Raw genomic sequence first — 12188 nt, forward strand, 5'->3', positions numbered from 1 at the left:
GTGTTCACGCATTCATGCATGTGTGTGCGCACCCGGGTGTGGGGGTCAATCCTCTCCTAGGAAGATCCCATCCAGCTTCCCAGCCTGGCCTGAGGAGCTGGCTCCTGGCAGTCAACAGGAGTCAAGTGCCTAAATCCCCTGGGGGCGCTGAGCCAGGGAGCGCAGCAAGCATGGGGCTCTGGTAGTGGAGCGACTGGTTATTCCCTCAGCAGCAAGCCCCAGAAGGTGGGCCACGGCCATGCAGTGCCCTGTTCTAGGCTCCCAGCAGCCCAGTAAGACCCTCACATGTGGGCAGTGCCCATCTCACCCCTCCAAGCCATTCCCTCTGCCCTCCAGGCCTCTCTGCTGCAGCCTGGTCCATCCAGGGTAGGGCTTCTCTCCAAGTGGAAGGGTGGGGGGCTGGGAAGTGCATGCAGTGGGTGGAGGGTGTAACGATGCTGGCTTTGGTGGGACCCTTCTGAGAGTATCAGTTCAGGACAAATTGCTTAGAGCAGGGCAGTTACAGCCCAAGGATGGGGTTTCTCCACTTCTAAGGCAAACCAAACCAGCCAAATAGAGAGGACTTTGATTTTATCCCACTGGCTAACCATAAGCCATACAAGCAATTCCCTTAGACACTCCAGTTTCCCAGAATCCCCACCAGTGCCACTCGTTATGGGGATGAAATAGTTATGAAAACCAGTACCCCAGTAAAAGAAAAGTGGTTCCCTCGATCCCAAGGGACCAAGTCCCAGACCCAGGTCAATATACAAATCAGATCTTACCACAAATCACGCTGTAGCCAATCCTTTAGAATCTAAAATCTAAAGGTTTATTCATAAAAGGAAAAAAATATAGATGAGAGCTAGAATTGGTTAAATGGAATCAATGACATACAGTAATGGCCAAGTTCTTGGTTCAGGCTTGTAGCAGTGATAGAATAAACTGCAGGCTCAAATCAAGTCTCTGGAGAACATCCACAGCTGGGACGGGTCATCAGTCCTTCATTCAGAGCTTCAGTTTGTAGCAAGGTTCCTCCAGAGGTCAGAAGCAGGACTGAAGACAAAATGGAGGCGTTTTCATGGCCTTTTATATTCTCTGCCTGTGGAAGGCCCCCTTTTGCTCTTACTGTGGAAAATCACAGCAGCAAGATGGAGTTTGGAGTCACATGGGCAAGTCACATGTCTATGCATGACTGAGTTCTTTACAGGCCAACACCGTTGTTTGCATGTTAGTTTGAACGTTCCCAGGAAAGCTCAGATGTGGATTGGCATTTCCCAAAGTTCACTGTCAGTGAAAAGAAAAGGAGGACTTGTGGCACCTTAGAGACTAATAAATTTGTTAGTCTCTAAGGTGCCACAAGTCCTCCTGTTCTTATTGTCAGCTAAGTGTTTCTTGACTGGGCACTTACTGAGAATAGTCCTTTCTTAAGAAGCTGACCAAATGCTTCACTGAGGCTACTTAGAATCAAAACACAGTGAGATACAAGTACTGTACATAGCCAATATTCACAGCTTCAACTACAAAAATGGTACACACACACAGACAGCATAATCCCAGCCCGCAAATCGTAACCTTCCCACAGACACCTCACACGACAGCCTTTGTACAATATTTGTGGCAAATACATGACAGCCGTTGCAACACCGATCCACACGGTCACCGTTTATGCCAATCACGTCACAGAGGGGTCTCACCTCTGCTCCTTCCTGCCTGCTCAGACTCAGCGAGTCCCGCTCCCCTAGAGTCGTGGGCTCAGCCCTGTGCTTGCGCCCGTGTCCCGCAGGCGGCCTGGCTGTGAACCAGGAGGAGCGGCTCATGAACTACCTCTTTGTGGAGAAGGGCTACAACAAGGAGCTGCGGCCCGTCACCTCCAGGGACGAGAGCGTCAATGTGGACCTGGGCCTGACGCTCTCCAACCTCGTCTCTCTGGTGAGCTTGGCAGGCACCTCGGGGGGCCTTTCACCACTCGGCTCGCCGGATCCCGGGCCTGCCCTGGCCGGTGGAGATCCTTTGGGCCCCTCCGGCTCGGGTGCGTCCTGAGCCCTGCGGGTCATTGGTCGGGAGGGGCTGATTGCACCTGCATGGTTGCGTTGGAGGTAGCCCGGGGGAGAACACAGCGGCGGTCCACAAGGGCTGAAGTTCACCACGGCTTTCTGGCCCTCCAGGAGCTCAGCATGGCCTCTCTTTAAGGCCGGAGACTCGTCACGGCCCTCACCCTGCCTTGGAGAGAGAACCGAGCCAGTTACTGAGCCCCTGGCCAAGCCCCTTCCAGGCCCAAGGCCCCTCAGCTCAGCAGGAGTTAGCCTGGGTTCAGATCTCAAGGCTCCTTGGGTTTGCATCGGCACCACACGTGACACAAACATGCCTTTCCCAAGCAACTGTTGACCCCGCTGGTGCCAAGCAGCAGGGCTGGGGCCCACTCTATGTCTCATTTCTGCTTGGTGTCCTTCCAGAAAGAGGCCGACGAGACCCTCACCACCAGCGTGTGGCTTGATCACGTAAGTCGGCCCCCTGTTGGCTTCTGAGTCCCCGGCGCCCAGCCACTTGGGGAGGGATTTCTCTGGGTGGCCCCCAGTGCTGAAAGCCAACCAGCCGACCGGTGCTCGGTGTGTGTCACGTGATGCCTCCTCTCGCCGTGCCCCCTGGCACTAAGACCCGGCATTGCGGCACCCTGCCTCAGTTTCCCTTTTAGGAACTCCGGTCAGTTCCCGCTGTGGAGGTGACAGCCCTCCAGCCATGCCACATTAGTGAGTTCTTCCCCTTCCAGAGGATCCCAGTCTAGCTGTGAATGGTCTGTCCCCTTCAAAGATCCCTCGCCCATCTCCTCTGGGCCAGCAGCAAAGTCCTTCCAAGTAAAGCAGAACTTCACCAAACAGCGCTCTTCCTTCTCAGGGGAGCAGGCCCCAGGGCTGCTCCCTGACCACCTCTAGAGAGCTCGGACTACAAACAAAACAAAACCCTCTATCCCGCCCCCATCCCATCGCAGGGAGCGCCAGCCTCCAGGGACACGCAACGGGACCTTGGGGCTCAGGGCACCTTCTCCACTGCAATGCCACCACTAGTGCCCACGTCTGGTGCTGCTCCCTGCCCTTTATTCCATCACGGTGGGCAGCTGGGCCAGGCTCTGTTCCTTGGCCTCTCCTCAGAGCCTGCCGGCCTGGGAACGGGAGATTCGGAGCAGGCGGGAGTGTGGGAGGGGGTCCCAGCCGCTGGGTGGAGGCTCCATCCTGGAAGCTTGATTTCCCGCAGAGCTGGACAGATTACAGGCTGCAGTGGAACACGTCGGAGTTCGGTGGCCTGAAGATCCTTCGCCTGCCCCCGGACATGCTGTGGCTGCCCGAGATCGTCTTGGAGAACAAGTGAGTCCTGGCCTGGCTTTTCCCAGAGGACCCAGCCCACAGCACTGCCTTCGGGCCCTTGGCAAGATCGTCACAGTCCCGCGGCTGGCAGAGCGAGGGCTCGGAGCAGGGCTCCCTCGCCTTGCGCCTGCCCACAAGGTGCCTCTGAGCCGTGGGGGCTGCGCCCAGCCCAGATCTGGGGTGATTCCAAGTGCGTCGGGGAATCTGGCAGCGGGTGCCCAGCACCCGGAACTCCAATCCCACCCCACAGCAGGTGCCATCGCCCTGGGGACAGCTGTGTCCGTGCTGGGGCACCCAGAACTCCAATCACAGATCCCACCCCGCAGCGCAGGGGTGAAAGGTCCCCTTGGGCTTTCCCACACACTGGTCCCGGCCCATTACTCCTAGGGACACAGGGTTTTCTGCACTAGCCTAGAGCTCGTCAGGGCTCCCCCAGCCATGCTGAGCTCCCCGTCAGCCCCGCTCGTGTCTCTGTTTGCGCAGCAACGACGGCTTCTTCCAGATCGCCTACTACTGCAACGTGCTGATCTACGACTCCGGCTTCGTATACTGGCTGCCGCCTGCCATCTTCCACAGCCCCTGCCCCATCAACGTCAACTTCTTCCCCTTCGACTGGCAGAACTGCAGCCTCAAGTTCAGGTGAGGGCCTCACCCCGCTCGCTGCAGCCCCGTGTACCAGTACGGCCTCGGGCGGGACGCACTGCGAGTATCAGTTCAGGGCGAATCGCTTCAAGCGGGGCAGTCACAGCCCAAGGCTGGGGTTCCTTTACTATTAAGACACCAAACCCGCCAAACAGAGAGGACTTTAGTTTTACCCCACTGGCTAACCATAAGACACACAAGCAATTCCCTGAGACACTCCAGTTTCCCAGTATCCCCACCAGTACCACTCGTTATGGGGACGAATGGTTATGAAAACCAACACCCCAGTAAAAGAGAAAAGGTTCCCTCGATCCCAAAGGACCAAGCCCCAGACCCGGGTCAATATACAAATCAGATCTTACCCACAAATCACGCTCTTGCCAATCCTTTAGAATCTAAAGTCTAACGGTTTATTCATAAAAGGAAAAAGCTAGAGATGAGAGCTAGAATGGGTTAACTGGAATCAATGACATACAGTGATGGCCAAGTTCTTGGTTCATGCTTGTAATAGTGATAGAATAAACTGCGGGTTCAAATCAAGTCTCTGGAGAACATCCCCAGCTGGGATGGGTCATTCAGTCCTTTGTTCAGAGCTTCAGTATAGCCAAGTCCCTCCTGAGGTAAGAAGTAGGATTGAAGACAAGATGGAGATGATGCAGCTGCCTTTTATAGTCCTTTTGCCATGTGGCTTGTGCTTCCTTTGTCCCAAACACAAGCTGCCCAGCCATGGCTTGAAAGCCTCAGAGCTCTGTCCATAGGCAGGTCCCTGCAGGCCTTGCTGAGTCACAAGGCATGTCTGCCTTCTCTCATTGGGCCAGCTGTAGAGCTGATGGTCCTCAGTGGGCCATCAAGCAGGCTAGGCAGTGCTGATGCCAAATTGTCTGGGGTGTCACCCAGAAGCATAGCCCAGGTTTGAACTACAGTCAGTATCGAGCCAATACCTGTAATTCTAAATACAAAAATGATACCTGCATACAGACAGCATAATCATAACCAGCAAATCATAACCTTCTCCTAGACACCTTATCTGACCTTCTTTGGCCAAGATTTGGTGCCACTACAGGACCTTGGTTGCAACAATGATCTATACAGTCACAGTTCATATTAATAACGTCACACCCCACCGGCTGGAGGCCCAGCCCAGCCCCAGTGCCCACCACCAGGCCAGGCCCAAAGAGCCAGAGCCCTTTGAAGTCAATGGAAAGATGCCCATCAAAGTTGCCCTGGCACTGTATCCTGGGCCAGATCTACCACCCACTGGGGCTTTGGATCAGCTTCCCCATGACAACTGGGGCAGCCATTGAGTGCCAGACCTCGGCCGGGGCGCACCACTCATGGGGAGCCCCCATCCTCGCTGGCAGCATGAGGCACGGGGGAGTGGGGTGGAGCAAGGGGGGGCAAGCCGCCACTCACCCGTCTCTTGTCGGGCCCAGCTCGCTCCGCTACAACGCCAAGGAGATCACCATGAACCTGAAGCAGGAACCTGATCCTGACAGAACGCTCAACAAAAGCTACCTGGTGGAATGGATCACCATCGACCTGGAGGCCTTCACAAGTAAAGCACGTTCCCGCCTCCCCCCGCTGGGCAGAGCCAGGGGCTGGCATGGCAGTTTCCGGTGACCTGAGTAGTTTGCCCGGGGCAGGGCACTGCCCTGGAGGAGGCGGCTTTATCCTGAGGCTGTCTCCTCATGGGAGGAAACAAGGGGGCTCCAGGAGCAGAGAGGTCTCCCCAGGGTGGAGAGGGTAGAGCATGGGCCATCAGGGCACTGAGACACCGGGATCAAAAGGCATGGCAGGGCCAGTCCCATGTCCCAGGGTGCCGTGTGGGGATGTTGGGGGCCGTGAGGGCCAGTGGGGCCCCAGCAATACACCTCCTCTCTGCCCACCCTGCTCCCACAGAGAATGGTGAGTGGGAGATCATCCACAAACCGGCCCGCAAGAACATCGACAGGAGCGTCTCGCCCGAGAGCAGCAAGTACCAGGACATCACCTTCTACCTCATCATCAAGCGCAAGCCGCTCTTCTACATCATCAACATCGTCCTGCCCTGCATCCTCATCGCCTTCATGGCCATCTTCGTCTTCTACCTGCCGGCCGAAAGTGAGTGCGGGGTCCCCCATCCCACCCCCAGGGAGTGCAGGCCTCCCCCATCCCAACCCCAGGGAGCATGGGGTCCTCACCCCCTAGGGAGTACAGAGCTCCCACATCCCACCTCCAGGGAATGCAGGGTCCTCACCCGCCCCAGGGAGTACAGGGACCCCCATCCGACCCCCAGTGAGACCCCCACCCCAAGGGAGTACAGGGTTCCCCATCTCACCTCCTGTGAGTACAGGCCCCCCCCCGAGTGAGTATGGGGACCACCATCCCACCCCCAGTGAGTGCAGGGCCCCCACCCCAAGGGAGTACAGGGTTGCTCCTACAGTGAGTACACAGACCCCCCCCAACACACCCCCACTGAGTGCAGGATCCTGACCCCCCCACAGTGAGTACTGGGTCTCCCCCAACCATGAGTACCCAGCTGGGCAGGGAGAGCCTTCCACACCCCGATACTGACAGTGAGGATTTGGCGAGGCCAAGCCCCACCCATGCTGAGCCACCTGCCCCCGTTTGTGCCTTCGGGCTCAGGTTCCTCCCCAGTGGAGCTGCTGTTCCCTTGGCCAGAGCTCCCCCAGGAAGGTGGCTGGAAACGCACAGGCCTGCGTTGTGTCAGGTAGGGATCAGAGCTGGCATCCCGGGTGTCATGGGGTTCGTGAGCCGGGAGCAGTTCCTCCGGGGGGGGGGGGGCTGCATCTCCTTGGATCCCCTCTTTCCCTAGGGGTCTTCCCACTGGGCTGAGGGGGAGCAGAGGGGGTGTTACTCTGAGCTCTGTCTGTTCTCCAGGTGGGGAGAAGATGACTCTGGCTATCTCCGTCCTGCTGGCCCAGTCTGTCTTCCTGCTGCTGATCTCCCAGCGCCTGCCAGCCACCTCCCTCGCCATCCCCCTCATTGGCAAGTGAGTCTCCATGGGTTGCCCCACGTGCCCCGCTGGCCCGCTCTGCTTGCTGGGGATGCTGGGACGGGGATGCTGGGTGTCCCGTGGCTGGTGGAGGTGGCTGGTCCCTGCTGGGAAGGTCTCGGAGTGTTTCCCCCAGCAGCGGACGCACTCACAGCGAAGGAGACCCCTTGCGTCGTCGCTGGTCCATGGGGCTCCTACAGAGCCCCCCTCTGGCAGGGGGCCCAGGCCCTGCTGTCTCCAGGAGGGAAGCCAGGCTGCCCCCACTGGGAGCTGGTCTCTGCCCCTGCAGGTACCTGCTCTTCATCATGCTGCTGGTGACCGCGGTGGTGGGGACCTGTGTGATCGTGCTGAACATCCACTTCCGGACACCCAGCACCCACGTCATGTCCAGCAGGGTCAAAGAGGTGAGCAGGGGAGCTGGGCACAGGGGCCTCTGGCTGGGCTTAGTGCCCAGGAGGGCGGACACCCAGCTACCTCCATCAGCCCATCACCCCGTCTCCGTGCCCCTATGCCTTCCGGGGACTGGCTGCTCCCTCGGCTCGTGCCGGGGCCCCTGGAGCCCAACCACCATCTCTGGCTGCAGCTCCAGAATCCGCTAGCACGATCCCCGGGCCTGGGAGCGAGGGGCATGGGAAAGGCCTGGGCACCGCACAAATCAGCCAGCCCCACTGGCACTGTGCAGACCAAGCGGCGGGCCCCGGGGCAGATTCACATCAGGGCAGAGGCCCACGCCCCCCGGGAGTCACGTCCCCGGGCATCCTGCGTTCAACCCTGGCAGTGCCCACAGCTGCTGAGTAATGCTGCCACCCAGTGGCATGAGAGTTCCCATGCACCTCCAGTACAGTGGCTCTCTCCAGCTAGGCCCGGCCAGCACCAGCCCCTTCTGTCTAGGCGTCACCCCGGCCCCCCAGGGCCTGGCGCAGGGGCACCCCACCTGGCCCTCAGCCCAGCTAGGGGAGACAGGTCAGCCCAGCTCCTGAAGGCTCGGCCCAGGGGAGAGCGGCTGCCCGGGAGCGCCCCCCAAAGGCCGGGCTGCAGTCACGCACCTGCGGGAGGCTGGGGAGCGTCGAGCCGGCTCTGGAGCCCCCCGCTGCCCCGAGACGCACCCAGCACCGGCCTCTCCCCTGTCCCCAGCTCTTCCTGGAGACGCTGCCATGCCTGCTGCACATGTCCAGGCCGGCGGAGAGCAAGCCGGGGCCCCGCGCCAGCCTGCTCATCCGGCGGAGCAGCTCCGTGGGCTACATGGCCAAGGCGGAGGAGTACTTCGCCGTCAAGTCCCGCAGCGAGCTCATGTTCGAGAAGCAGTCGGAGCGGCACGGGCTGGCCAGCCGCGTCACCCCCTCCCGTGAGCGCCCCGCGGCCGGGGGACGGGGTGGGTGCCACGGGGCTCTCCCAGCGGGCCCGGTGGCTCCTTTAGTGCCCGGGGGAACGGCAGGTCCCGGCAGGCTGAGGCCTCGAGAGAACTGAGCTGTACAGCCCAGGGCGGCAGGCACCCACAGAGCACAGAAGGGAGGGCTCCACGCGTCCCAGGCTGGGAGCTCAGCCCACGCCCCACACCCAAGGGCAAGACCCTGCCCACTCCCTGAACCGCAGAACGGGACCCGGCTGACCCTCCCCGGCATGGGATCCAGTCCTACCCCCTCAACCGAGTCCTGGATGGGACCCCAGCTACCCCAAACCCGATGCCCAAGGACAGGAACCTGGCCCTCCCCCCCGCCTCCGGGCCCTGGGACGGGACCTCGGCCCCACTGAGCCCGCGCCCCAGAATGGGACCCCTGCCTCATGCCAGGACCCTGGCCCTGATCCCTGAGCCCTGCACCCTGGGATGGGACCATGGAGCCCCACCCCCTGAGCCCCATGTCCCAGGTCAGGACCCTGGCCCCACACATGAAGTCAGCAAATTGGTGCCATCCCTCACAGCATCTCCTTTCCTCCCTGCCCGCTGGCAGGGCCCAGGCCCCTGGGCATGGCCGACATTCAAGAGCAGCTGTACAGCGAGGTGAAGCCGGCCATCGACGGCGCCAACTTCATCATCAAGCACACGCGGGACAAGAATGACTACAACGAGGTGGGTGTGCCCGGGCAGGCAGCAGCCCAGAGCCGCCAGGAGGGGCTTGGGCAGAGCCCAGCCCCAGGGTGTTGAGTGGGAACGGCCCCAGGGCTGCCTCACTGGCCAGTCCCAGGAACGCCCTCCCAGTCAGACTCACACAGCAAGATGGAGGTGCCTGTTGGGGGCCAGAACACCCCCAGTTGCCACAGTGGGTTCTAACTGGCCCCTTGCTGGCAACCTCATCCGGGCACAAGAGACTAAGTGGGACAGAAAGCCTGAACTCCCCTCCCTTCAGGCTAGGGTGAGTTCTGTTGGTGGATGCCGGGGGATCAGGGTGCCGGGGGAGCGGGGTGCCAGGGGGAGCAGAGTTCCATGGGAAGGGGTGTGCTGGGGGTGCAGGGTGCCACAGGGAGTGTCGTGTTGGGGAAGTGGGGTGCCAAGGGGAGCAGGGTGCCGGGGGAGCCTAGGCTGTCTCTGCTGTGTGGATAGGGGGCTCCTGGCCCTGGCACGTTCACCAGCCCCAGACTCACCCCAGTTAACAAGCTCTGCCCCCCCTTCACGTGCTGTGCCCCACCACTGTCTGTTTCTGCCCCGCTCTGTGTCCCATCCCCGCCCCTGGTGTCCCCCCGCCCCAGGAGAAGGATAACTGGAACCGCGTTGCCCGGACGGTTGACCGCCTCTGCCTCTTCCTGGTGACCCCGGTGGTGATCCTTGGGACCCTGGGGATCTTTCTGATGGGAATCTACAACGAACCCCCCGAGCTGCCCTTCGCTGGGGACCCCTTCGACTACAGGATGGAGCACAGACACTTCGTCTAGGGGCCACGGCTACCTGCCCCTGCTGGGCTGCACCGCCGCCCCGCCCTCTGCCCGCGGGGTGCCAGGCCCCTCCCCGGGGCTTTGGCGTGTCGGTGACCTTGGCTGCTCTTGTCTCATTCCTGGCGCTTGAATAAACTCCACGGTTCTCAGCCAGCGGCTGCAGGGAGTGCATGGCGGGGAGTTGCCATCCCAAGCCCGGACCAGTCTCCCCTCCCACTGGCCCCCACCCCGGCCAGCCTCCCCTCCCCTCCCACTGGCCAGCACCCTACGCTAGGCCCTGTCTCCCCGTCTCTCCTCCCCTCCCACTGGCCAGCACCCCACGCTAGGCCCTGTCTCCCCGTCTCTCCTCCCCTCCCCCTGGCCAGCACCCCACGCTAGGTCCTGTTGCCCCATCTCCCCTCTCCTCCACTCCCACTGGCCAGCACCCCACGCTAGGCCCTGTATCCCCATTTCCCCTCCCACTGGGCGGTGGATAACACCTGTGTAACCTCACTGGGAAAGGCACATAGGGAAATTAGTGGATTCTGAGCAGCTGGGAAGTAGGTGGGAAGAAGGCGAAGCTGGTGCCATGTGACCAGCCAGCAAGTGCTACAGGCCACAGGGTGAGCTGATCATGGGCAGGGTCAGACTCAGGGACATGTTTGATTATTGGCAGTTCCAAGCCCCAGGGCTACCAGCCCTTCCCTCAGATGTGAGGGAGCCCCGGCCCTTCCGGGGGACAATTCCCAGCCAGATTCATCCCCCAGTCGGGGTGTGACAACGCTCCCAGCCCTGCCCTGGGGACAATTCCCAGCTGGTTGGATCCATCCCCCGGTCAGGGCAACTCTGCCTCTGTAACGATGCTGGCTTTGGTGGGACACAACGGAGAGTGCCAATTCAGGACACATTGCTTAAAGCAGGGCAGTTACAGCCCAAGGCTGGAGTTTTTCCACCTCTAAGGCAAACCAAACCAGCCAGACAGAGAGGACTTTGGTCTCACCCCACTGGCTAACCACAAGTCACACAAGCAATTCCCTTAGACACTCCAGTTTCCCAGTATTCCCACCAGTGCCACTCATTATGGGGATGAATAGTTATGAAAACCAATGCCCCAGTAAAAGAAAAAAGGTTCCCTCGATCCTAAAGGACCAAGCCCCAGACCCGGGTCAATATACAAATCAGATCTTACCCACAAACCACGCTGTTGCCAATCCTTCAGAATCTACAGTCTAAAGGTTTATTCATAAAAGGAAAAAGCTAGAGATGAGAGCGAGAATGGGTTAACTGGAATCAATGACATACAGTGATGGCCAAGTTCTTGGTGCAGGCTTGTAGCAGTGATGGAATAAGCTGCAGGCTCAAATCAAGCCTCTGGAGAACATCCCCAGCTGGGATGGGTCATTCAGTCCTTTGTTCAGAGCTTCAGTGTAGCAAAGTCCCTCCCGAGGTCAGAAGCAGGATGGAAGACAAGATGGAGGAGCTGCAGCAGGTCTTTATAGTCTCTTGCCATGTGGTCTCTGCTTTCTTTGTCCCAAAGACAAGCTACCCAGCACATGGCCTGGAAAAACCTCAGAGCTCTGTCCCTAGGCAGGTCCCTGCACACCTTGCTGAGTCCCAAGGCATGTCTGCCTTCTCGCAATGGGTCAGTTGTGTCGCTGATGGTCCTTAATGGCCATCCAGCAGGCTAGGCAGAGCTGATACGAAATTGTCTGGGGTGTCCCCCAGAAGCATAGCACAAGTTCGCAATACAGACATTATCGAGCCAATACCTGTAATTCTAAATACAAAAATGATACCTGCATACAGACAGCATAATCCTAACCAGCAAACCATAACCTTGTCTTAGACACCTTATTTGACCCCCTTTATACAAGATTTGGTGCCACCACAGGACCTTGATTGCAACAATGATCTATACGGTCCCAGTTCATGTCAATAATGTCACAGCCCCCTCTCGGGCTTTGTACCCTTCCGTTCCATGCAGTGTTCCCATGCCCTCCACCTGGGCACTCAGCCTGTCCCAGCTGACCTAGACTCTGGGCACTTGAGCCCTTCTTTGCAGATCAGCCCCTGCTGGTTTGTCTCACCCTTCTCTGGCCTCTGGCTGCTGGGGAGCACCCAGAACTGAATGCAGCAGCCCACCAGGGTTGACCCAGAGCCGGGTCTGCAGGTACGCGTGTGGGGCACCATGGCACCTACATAGACATTGGATCCTAGGCAGGGATCAAACCCAGCACCTTTGGCAGCAAGGCCCTCGATTCCGCATGGGGAGTTGCTGTTCCAGCCAGGGGGTGGCCTCACGGGGGCGGATGCCGTGTGTTCCCAGTAGCCCCACCCTGCTCCAGGGGGAAACGGTCCCTCCC

The 12188-nt window shown here is 59.6% G+C and overlaps 1 protein-coding gene across 1 annotated transcript; it reads left to right on the forward strand.

Annotated features, from left to right (window-relative positions):
- Positions 1-1776: 1776 nt before the first annotated feature.
- Positions 1777-9963, forward strand: CHRND (cholinergic receptor nicotinic delta subunit). Its single transcript, XM_084639836.1, has 11 exons — positions 1777-1911; positions 2436-2480; positions 3232-3341; positions 3825-3980; positions 5417-5538; positions 5883-6083; positions 6864-6975; positions 7268-7382; positions 8113-8323; positions 8928-9046; positions 9664-9963. The coding sequence occupies exons 1-11, from the start codon at positions 1798-1800 to the stop codon at positions 9844-9846; spliced, it is 1488 nt and encodes a 495-aa protein (XP_084495962.1). The 5' UTR covers positions 1777-1797; the 3' UTR covers positions 9847-9963.
- The last annotated feature ends 2225 nt before the right edge of the window (positions 9964-12188 follow it).

Source organism: Lepidochelys olivacea (assembly GCF_965140295.1).
Source record: "Lepidochelys olivacea isolate rLepOli2 genome assembly, chromosome: 9".
NCBI lineage: Eukaryota > Metazoa > Chordata > Testudines > Cheloniidae > Lepidochelys > Lepidochelys olivacea.